At 40.0% G+C, this 11198-nt stretch overlaps 1 protein-coding gene across 1 annotated transcript; it reads right to left on the minus strand.

Moving 5' to 3' along the window:
* Nucleotides 1-7880: 7880 nt before the first annotated feature.
* On the minus strand, nucleotides 7881-9402 carry LOC141595862 (F-box protein CPR1-like). Its single transcript, XM_074415811.1, has one exon. It carries the CDS (start codon nucleotides 9259-9261, stop codon nucleotides 7924-7926), a length of 1338 nt encoding a protein of 445 aa, XP_074271912.1. The 5' UTR covers nucleotides 9262-9402; the 3' UTR covers nucleotides 7881-7923.
* Between the last annotated feature and the right edge of the window lie 1796 nt (nucleotides 9403-11198).

The raw sequence follows: 11198 nt of genomic DNA on the forward strand, positions 1-11198 counted from the left end.
CTCAAATGGTTGGCATATATGGGCTTGAGATTATCCACAAACTTTTCCACGAGAGTAGCCTCATCCGGGCGTTCAACTAGTTGAGTACTAGTCTTCCTCCACCTACTTAGGAAGTCGGTGAATCCTTCTTTGTCATTTTGGGTAAGAACCTCTAGAGTACGCATGTTGACTTGGATCTCGGCATTATCCGCATATTGTTTAGAGAACTCGATTGCGGCGTCTTCCCAAGTAGCGACCTTCTTGTGATCTAAAGTGTAGAACCATTGCTTCGGGATGGTGTTAAGAGATGAAGGAAAGATCCTTAAGAACATCTCGGGTTTGATGCCTTTGATAGACATGTAATCCTTGAAGGCACGGATGTGGTTCAAAGGGTTCTCATGTCCTTTGAACTTAGGGATATCCGTCATGTTAAAGTTAGTTGGCAATTTGGAATTGACGGATTCATACTTGCGATTGTTTTCCCTATAAATGTCATCCCCCTTAAGGTACATCAATTGCTCCTCTAGGTATTGGATTCTCTTCTCGGCCGCAGTTGTCCCTATGATAGGATTCTCATCCCCAGACTCGTCATCGGAGAAACGTAGTACTTCACCTTTAAGGGGAGGCAACCTTCCCTCTACATCAAAGATACGGCCTTCGATGAGCTCAACGCGGTCATAGGTTTGGTTTTGGGTAACTTGCATTTGGGCTAGCGCGGCTAGGATTCGATCATTACTATCTTGAATTTGCTGGAGATTTGTTTCTTCACTTGATCTGGGCATCTTGGAAACTGGATAGGAGATCGGCGACGAATCAAAACACGATCGACCATTCTATCACACTTGCTAAAAGAGGAAAAGTTTTGACTCGTGAAGTGGGTGTGTGCCACTTGTGTTGAGTGAATTTTGAAGAAAGACAAGGTCTTTGAAAATGGGTGTCCTAGTCAACTGTGGTGTAGTTGTAGGAGTGGACTCAAAGTGAGGTTTGAAATGGGCTTGTGGCCCGAATTTTGACACGACAAACGGACAGAGTTTTGACCGGATTTTGCGCTAATTGAAGGCCTTTTTTTTTCGAAATTTTGTTTTGAAATTGGGTTTTGATTTTTGAAAATTCGTCATGATTTGTTTAGAAATGGTGATCACGTAAGGTTTACATATTTATACAAGCATTATAACGGGATGCTGAGTGCATTTAGAAGGGTTTTGGTTTAAAGGGTAGGTTGCCATACTGAACCATCAAACCCGAGGTCTGTGGAGAGGCTCGTGCCAAACAAGAGTAAGGCCGATTCCTAGTCCATTTCCTCCAGTAGTGAAGGCCCTTGATACAAACAAGAGTAAGCATCATGGTATGGATGACGTCAATCGCTATCCATCCTTAGGCCCAAATAAGAATTAGGACCGTTTAGACGGGACGATTGGTCGGATGGGTTGGGTTGGGCCTAGGAAGGCCGAATAAACGATCTAGGAAGACCGAGTTATGAAAACCGACAATTGTCTTGTACAAACTTATTCCCTAACCTTGTTCAAGTTTCACCCTTGCTACACGTAAGTGTATTATCCCCAATGAGTCGCCAAACGTGGACAGCGGGCCGCCCACGGGGGCGCTTGGTGAAGGTCGAAAAACAAGCGTTTGCATTTTGTATGGAGTCGCCACCAATTTTTATGGGAAATTGGAACCGTTCGAATACCTCGTGTCATGTCAAGACACAAAGTAGTGACATGAACACTAAGCAATCGTTACCCTTAGCATTCTATGTCTAGAATGACTCTCGTGGATGCCAATGAACACGGGTGCTCACGGAGATCTGGAGTAAGGGGTGAGGGTACGTATTAGGAAGCTCTTTTGATCGAACACCTAGTCCCGCCCGCCTCGATAGCGGCCTCTACTAATGATTAGGGAAGTTATTCATACTCGATATATCGTCGGCTATATGCATGCAATGCAACATCCAAGTTTTAATCCTAGCATGTGAACATTTAGACTAAGTCGGTTGACACGTAATTTGGCATACAATTGGGTCGAAGTTGGATTTAATGACGATTTACATGTGGAAACATACAAACAATAAAAGAAATACAACAAAAGAAATACAATAATGAAAACTACATTAATTACAACGGATAGGCGATTTATGTCGAAAATACCTTTAAAACGGATGGTTTGAGAAAAAGAAATGAAAGAAAGAATTACGAACAGGAATTAGCGTGATATTACGGATAATAGTTAATTAATACGTAAACTAATTAAACTAGGTCAAGGCAGAAATGGAGTTCAGGGACAGAACTCAGCCAGGAACAGGCGCAGCAGAGCTGTGTCCTTTGGAATAGGCGCAGCAGACGCTGCGTCTGTTCCCTGGCTCAGTTCTGGCTGTGAAGCCGTAATTGCAAGCCGTTAATGTCGATTGGTGATTTAAAGGACTAATTGATGATATTTACTCGGATGAAAGTGATTAACAGGTTAATTACATGTGAATGATGGTCATAAAAGCGATAAACATGAATGGTACGGATGTAAATGAATTAATTACATGAAATTATGATGAAAACATTAATGAGTCCTCTGTTGAAATAAGTCAATTAGGCTAAATACGACGGATATACAACGAGTATGTGAATAAGCAGATGAAAACTATATCAATGACGAATTCCAGGAACTCAATATGAACAAATTGAATCTCTAAAATCCGGGTTTGAATTTAATGACGAAAACTCGCAAATATGAATTACTTAGGATTTAAGTCGGATTTGTGACGATTAAGACATGCTAATGAATGATGAATCATATGATACAATATACATGTGAATTATCAGTGACGATTATATCAAAGAATTAACGGACGAACAAATAACAAATAAAAAAGAAGCGAATTACAGAGGACGAGGAAGAAGAAAAGAAGCGAATCTGGCGGCCTCACGAAGAGGCGCAGCAGAATCGCGCTCCTTCAAGAGGCGCAGCGATTCTTTGCGTCTTTTTCTCGACGTCTCATTTTCGAAATCCGCAAAAACGAGTTTTAAACACGGTTTTAAAAATCGGTTTTAATGGTGTTTTCGACATAAATCTTACAATGGTGATACGATAAATGAAATACGATAAATAAATAAGGATTATACACCCTCAGACTTACATGTTGACGAAACGAGATGAACTAAGATATCGACTAGTGAATGCTCGACGCGAATGCAAAAAGAGTGCCCTCGTAAGAGGAAAACGATTGATTAATTAAGTTGATTGAGTGTAGTTGGTCAAATTGGTCGGTCATGCAACGGAGAGGCTGGTACCCGGAAAGATCCGAGCTTACGTGGTCGAATGTTCAAGCACGTAGGCGCCAATTAGTAAGAACAAAGTCTAGAATGCAAAGGGAGAAGAGAAGGGCGGACACTCGCGTGAGAAATATGAGGAACGAAGGCTCCTATTTATACTAATCACGTGAAGGAATAGGGTTTCGGAGACTCTTTGGAAGTGAATCTCGGAAAGATATGAAAAAGATACGTAAGACATGCAAAGAAGGGCACTGGGAAAAAGGCGCGCAGCCCATGCGTCTCTTGGAAGAGGCGCGACTGCTTGCGTCTATTCCCAGGAGGTTTCCTCCTGCTGAAGAAAGATTTCCGCGTTTGAGTTATGGTAGGACGGAAATAATTCGACTATCTTATGAATATTACGGGATATTATTTGGCAAAAGATAAAATTTATGAAATATGGAATAGAAATATTCGGAACATTCCAGAATATTCCGACTCGGGATTTAACAGTTATCAGAAAATGGAGACGGTTTTTGACCCGGACTCCGAATGTACTCTAATTACTGCCAAAACGACCGTATCGGGACGTAGATGACAACTAAGAGGTCGACATTTAATATTTGAGCAATCACTTGACGATAATCTTACGAACTGTCACAAATCGTTCCGCGTATCAAACATGCGGCCCAATCATCACCGGGTGGTTTGCGGGAGGTGCAGAAATGAGGTATCTACAGTTTCCCGCTATGTCAGAAAATTTGGCGGTCTAGGAGATTTGGCTGCTACGGAATATCCATCGCAAGTCCGTCGCAGAATGTGGGATCCATCGCAAGGTCCGTCGCAGTAAATTATTTGCTACGGACTATGTGTCCGTCGCAAGGGCTCCGTCGCAATGGAACCTTTTTTTTGTAGTGACACCACCATGTAGTATCCTTCCTTGAGTTGTGGTTGTCTGACTTCTTTGGCCACTTGACAATGTCTCCCATATGGTCAAGTCTCTTGATTAGTCCTGCAATGTCAACAATGAAGTTATATTCTTGGATAGGAGGATAAGTATAGGAATTACCTCGTTGTTCATGTGTATAGTTGACTTCAGATCTGTCAGGCCTTGTGTAAGGAGATGGCCTGGAACTGCTTCCTCTGTGGTTGGAACTTTTCATGTTGACTTTGTCATATCCTGAATTGCTGTCAGTGTTGTCTGCCTTGTAGCCTTTATCTTCTTCCAGCCGAATGTAGCCTATGGCCAACGCCTGAACATCTTCAAAGGTGCGACAGGGCTTCATGGTCATTGCATCGTAGAAGTCACTATCCAGGGGTAACCCTTGCCTGAAAGCTTCCACGGCTGTTCCAACATCACATCTGGGGATTGAGACCTTTTCCTTGTTGAATCTTGTCATGTAAGATCTAACTGACTCTCCAGGCGTTTGCTTGATCCTGTATAAGTCACTAGATCTCTTCTTTAGTTCCCTGCTGATGGCAAACTGATGGTTGAAAGAGTTGACCAGGTCAGCAAAGGACTTGATGCTTCCATTTGGTAGGTTTATGTACCATTGCAAGGCAGGTCCGTTCAGGGTTGTTCCAAATCCTTTACACATGCAGACTTGACGTAGTTTACTGGGAATAGATGCTGCCAACATCCTTTGCTTGTAGTAGGCAACATGATTTTGTGGATCTGTGATACCATCATAGATTCTCATTGAGGGAACCATAAATTTATTTGGCAGGTCTATCTTTGTTATTTCATCCACAAAGGGTGAATCAGCATAACTTTCTGGATTTGCTTCTTCAATTGGGGTAGGAACTCCAGGAATCTTTTCAAATCTTTCATGGAGGTTTGTATTTCCTGGAGCATAGCCATCATGATTGATGTGTTGGTTTGATCTGGTGAGGTTTCTTCATTTTGGAATTCTTCTGAGTCTGTTTCTTCTCCTACTTTGGACTTTGGTGGAGTAGGAGTGCCAAAATTGGAGAAATCAATGTTCCTGATGATTGAAGAGAATGGTGTGCCAGGCTGAACTTTCAACTTTGATCCTGAAACTTTTTCTCCCAACTTTAGTTTCAGGCTGGATTATTTCTCTTTTAATTTTGCAACTTCTGCTTCAGCCTGGGCCATTTTCTGTTTCGGCTGTTCTATTTTCAACAATTGTTGTTGGGCGGCAGCCAGTTGTTGTTCAATGCTATCTCCTGCCATTTCTTAAGTTTTTGTGTTATTTGGTAATGGGTTTTGATTATTTATGAGCTAGATGCCCCACGGTGGGCGCCAATTGTTTTGGCAGGGATTTTGGTAACTGAGAACGCCCTGCCAGGGGATTTAAAGTAGGGTGATCTAACTCAAATAACTTGCCTGACTAGTTTTGTTAACTAAATAAACAAACGATAAATAAAGACACAAAGATTTTATACGTGGAAAAACCCCGGGAATAAGGGAAAAAACCACGGGCACCAAGCCAGGAGTGATTGTTATTATGATCTTAGATAGCCTGACAGAGTATCCGTATATCAGGCGTAATAGGCAAGGCTATTGCTTAAGAATACAAGAGTGGAAGTAAGAGTGAGAGTGTGTTGAATGTCCTTTCTGTTTTTTCTTCTCTTCAATTTATACTAGCTTCCCAAGTCTCCCCTTTCTGTCGTTTAGGGTTTCCTGGTAAATAGGGCTTGTGCCCTATTTACCCGGGAGTGGTTGTCGTCCATTTAACCGTTGCCTTTGACTATTCCCTATATCTTTTCCTTCTGAATTGGTCTTCCTTGTTTGTAGGGAGGATATATGAACAGCTTGGTTGTTGCCTGCAGCCCTTTTCTTGTGCATGTTGTGTTCTCCTTTCAGGCTGGTGGTTATTTATTGCCTGTCTTGTATCAACTCCTGCTTGATACCTGTCCATATCCAGTTAGTGCTTGATTTCTGGTGTCTTTTGCTTGAATCTTAGTTTTGATCATCGCCTGGCCTTTGTCAGGTCAGGCAGGGTAATTCTGGGCCCAACACTCTCCATTCCCAATCATGTCCCAATAATGACTACACCCTTAGGTGTGTAGTCCTGCCAGTGGGGGACCGCAACCTTGCCCACCTAAGCCCCGCTCATCACAACGAGCAACAACCCATGTTCCTTAATGTGCACATCCCCTCTTGTGGCGAGTTCCACAAGGGGCGAATCAAGGGCGTGAAGCCACTCCCGCAAGTGACTCCACTCAGCCGTTGACGCACCTCGCAATCATCATCAATCCACCACAACTCTAACAATTAAGAATACAATCAACAACAATACTTATCATATCAATTAAATCACAATATCACAACTTAAATCAATTATACATTCACTGAGTAGGAAAACTCTACCTTAGCACAGATTCGATTACGAGTCAACAAACGAAGCTAGAATTGCTCTTCTACAAATCCTCCACCTAACAACAACCATACAATACAATTATATATAACATGCATTCATCCCTTTTCCCCCATTTGCAATACTAGGTAAAACCCTAAAAGACGAAACGGACAAAAGGTATAAGACTAATTATTTACCGACACAATCGACGCAAGAGAGACATGCACAAGGACTCACGAACGAACAAGATCTTGGGAGATATTATAGATGATTAGAGTACGTAGAATGTTTTAGGTTTTGATAAAAGTGAAAAGTGAAACTGTTAAACGTAATTTATAACTCTAATCATCTTTAATGAAACCGTGGAAATAATTCTCCTCATACCGGATACTCGGTCTAGTATGGAGCATACTCGGCTGAGTATTACCATACTCGGCCGAGTATTCCTGGACAGTAGCCTGACCAGAAACACAGGACGCATTACTCGACCGAGTAAGCCCTATTCGGTCGAGTAACAGGACTTAGAAAAATGTGTTATACATCGGGTTTACTTGAGTTCGAGTTGGGTCCTTTCAGTTCTAGGCGTGTCTATGGGTCCGAAATCATACCAAATTAGTGGAACGAAAACCAAACATGGGTAAAATACTTGACCCTGTACCGGAGTAAATAAACCAGATAATATATTGCTTGTTACTTTATTATTTCAACGATTACTTTAATTTATATTACCTAGATTAATAGAAATGTCAAAACAATACTCCCGTTGTCATGGTAATTTGTATACCATTTTTATTTTAGGGTGTCTCATTCATTTGTTTATCTTTCTGATTAGGCATGCCTCTAATGTGTTATTTGATCATCTAATTTTATTAATGTCCACTTGTCATCTAATAACACTACTCTCAAATGATGTTTCCGTTTTCTTGATTTTTGTGTCAAAAGTATAGGTAAACAAATGACCGAGTCAGAGTGAGTATATAACCAAGTAATATTTACCATACTACGAGAAATATTTTAACAAGTCATACAGTTTTAAAGATTTCCGTTACAACAGTTTTGTTCATAGTCCAGTTCGCGGTCCACGACTACGACTAGACCAAAAACCAAACTTGTGTAAATAGGTGGAAACGTGGACCGAACCAAATAAAGTATAATCCGGTCTGAATCAAATTGCGCGATGAGGTTTGGTCTTTGGCCCGGACCCTTGAATGAACCCTTATAATCGTGGCCTAATATGTAAACAACTAACCACAGTTGCCAGTCTTCACATAGATATCACACATGATTTATATCGTAAAAACTAGTGAACGTTAAGAATTCATAATGAAATAATATAATGCATCTAATAACAAAGAATAACAATCATATTAACCCAATCATAAACATTACTTGTTTTTTTCTTCTTTGGCACGATTTTTGCCTACTGACTTATCCTTCCCTAACAAAACAAGACTATCCAAAAAGGTCCATGTAAAACAGGATTTATAAGGTTCAGCATAATCACCATAAGGCCACCCATGAACTGTAATTCTCTCAAATGTGTTGTTACCCCAAGAATACCAACAGAACGACGAACCATTGTTGAATTCGAGCAAAACCCGTTTCTTATCTTTCGAGTAAACAACAGCTCTTACACAGGATCTTACACGGGAAAACCCATAAAGCATAGCCGGGTCACTAATACAAAACAACCTAAACCAAGACTCCTCATTTCCATACTCTTTCATTACCCACAAATCGGCTTGTTCTAAACCCTCAAGAAATTTTTGATAGTTCACAAACACACTGAAACACCCACCTAATTCCCTAAAATAGCTGCTCATCATCAAACTAAACCTATCATCTAGCATCATAGGAAGGTCGAAAATTGAGAAAGTCTCGGTTTTAAGATTAAAGCATTTAATCTTAAGCTTATGATCAGTAGTATCAACTACAATAAAATGCAAAACCTCATTAACAAACACCACCCTATCTTTCTGAAGAAAAAATTGCCCTAACAATGTTTGATCATTTACACATTTCCATGAATCATTTTTCAAACTATACACACTCGATTCGCGATACACCGTCACGTTATCCTCACGAGTCTCAATCATCCTCACCGGCTTATAATCCCTCGTAACCGAATCAAACCCGAACCCGTAAACGACAATGTTGAAAAGAATATTAACTGGGTTGCCATCGTGTCCTGGGCTTTCCTTAATTTCTTGGCATTGAAGGTTTGTATAAGGAGAAGGGGTAAAAGGTGGGATTAAATGATGCGTTTTGGTAGAAGGGTTACACAAAACGACAGAACGATGGTCAGATAATGAAATGCAAAGGACGCCATTGATGGAACCAAGGATTCGGAAAAAGCGGTGTTTGTAATGGTGATCGAGCTTGGAAAAGTGGAAATTAGGGTTAGTATGATCGTCTGAAATTGAGGAGGAGGAGGAGAAGAGGGAAAGGACGCCATTGATAGAACCAAGGATTCGTTGGACAAAACGGTTTTTGTGAGGGTAATTGTCGGAAATTGGGGAGGAGAAGAGGGTATCTTTGCAGGTGATTAGATTGGGGTAATTGTCGGAAATTAGGGTTTGAGATAGATGGAGATTGATGAAATAGGGGGAATTGATTATTGAATACCATTGTTTGGAGACGGATTTGAAGCGAATTAGGGTTTTGGATGGTAATCGACTGAGGATATTGGTGATTATATCGGAAGGTAGGGTTGGGATCACCATGGATCAAGTTTAGGTAGGAAAAATAGGATGTAAGTTGGTCACGGTCACAAGCGAGATTTGCTGCGGAAAATATTTGAGTTTGAGCAGCAGGACTTGTACTTCCTTTGTAATAGGGGAGAGTTTTGTTGTAAGTAAATGGATTTGGAGATGTTAGGTTCTTGAGTGAGATATGAAAATAAAAATATAAGGGAGGTGATGTTATATTGTAGGAAAATGAGTTGACGTTATAGGAATATAGGCTCTGACACCCAATCTCGGCGTCACTCTGTCACATGGAATAAATGGGGACCCCTTCAATAAAGGATGCATGTGAGGTGAGAGGGTGACATTCAATCTCAGCGTTACCCGGTGACGCTCTATCATTATCCTATATTATATGCATTTTTATAATTACTCTAACAAGTCCGCGTAAAAAAAAGAAAAATAATTACTCCAACAACCCCTACTAATTTGGGTAAAGTTTTGAAATTAATGCAATCCTAAATACTCCAACCACTCTACTAATTTGGGTAAAGTTTTGAAATTAATGCAATTCTTATGTGATATTCTGGTTGGACCGCGTCATTTCAATTTTAATACATGTTTCTAGTTCAAAATATTTCCTAGTTTGTACCCAAAATACGCGTGATAGAAAGGTTCCCTAGGAAAACATCTTATTACAGATATCTTGATACCTTTGGTCAACAAATTTGATTCATTACCATGTGAAGTGAAGCATGAGTTAGTGTATAGGATGAACAACAACGTCCAAGTAACCATTCGTCTTTGAGCCGTCAATATTGTATATGGATTATTCATTTGTATGCTCGACTATGTCTCATCGTCTTTCGTCTAGGTCGCCTTCCTATGCAAAATTGTCATCTTAGGCCAGCATTGCTAACTTCCACAGTTCCACATCAACGGTTATCCATAACAGATTATTGTCATCTAATTGAAACAACTCCAATGACAAATTATAGGACACATGAGTAAGTTGTCTACTGAAATTGGCTACTAAAAACTAGCAAGTTGTTAATTAAATAACCATGATTACAGAACATTAGAAGAAAATGTGCATTTGAGTATTTGACCATGCATGCATGTTACTACAACTCGTTCGCAAGTGTGGGATGCGATACAACTATTTTGGGGAAAGGATACGTATTAGGAGAATGGGCCTATACTATGCCCGGCTACCATTAAGGTTAGCCAAATTAGGGTTAAGGTTCTAAGATGAGAGGTATTATAAATACTCTCACCATAATCATGTAAACCGACAACCATTATCAATACAATTCCCCTTATACTATTCTCCCTCTATTTTGGACTAAAATGAACTGTTGGAAATTCGGAGTGTCAGAAGACCGTAGTATCAGACATATTACCCGTAACCAAAGTGAAGGGTTGAAGCCCTAAACTTAGTTTAACTTTACGAAATTTAATTAAAGTTAACTTGAATTAATTATAAACTAAACCATAATAATAATGACAAAATCATCATTCATATTCATTATTTACTAATGCCGACAAAATGTAAATCAATCGTTTCTGAGATGAGCCTGACATTCTGACAATGAACATATTGCTATACGCGTCATTACCATACAAACCAAGTAATCCATGTAACTGTTGGTGATTTAAGAGTAATTACCGGTTCATTTGGCGTAATTAAGATTGGTTCATAGATGGGTAATTTCTAAATAATGTAATGCGAGTTCGGGAAGTACGGAGTGTACACTCGCTTAATTATTTACGGGATTACGGTATAGTTTTCGGTTCGAATAACTATGAAGGGGGTCTCACTACTCGGATTTTTAATTAATTGTACCCGGAATTTCTGAAGAGTTGTAACTCTTCAGAAATACATCTCCCTATACCCTGTTTTGTCATTATAAATAGACAAAGGGAAGAGAAGTAAAAAGTTACAGTATAAACAAAATCTTCTACTGCATCAAAGA

This window comes from Silene latifolia, chromosome 8 (genome assembly GCF_048544455.1).
Source record: "Silene latifolia isolate original U9 population chromosome 8, ASM4854445v1, whole genome shotgun sequence".
Classification (NCBI taxonomy): domain Eukaryota; kingdom Viridiplantae; phylum Streptophyta; class Magnoliopsida; order Caryophyllales; family Caryophyllaceae; genus Silene; species Silene latifolia.

What these genes read in the sequence shown, in the direction of transcription:
- LOC141595862 (XM_074415811.1), bottom strand. Translation starts at nt 9,261, where the DNA reads ATGGTGATCCCAACCCTACCTTCCGATATAATCACCAATATCCTCAGT.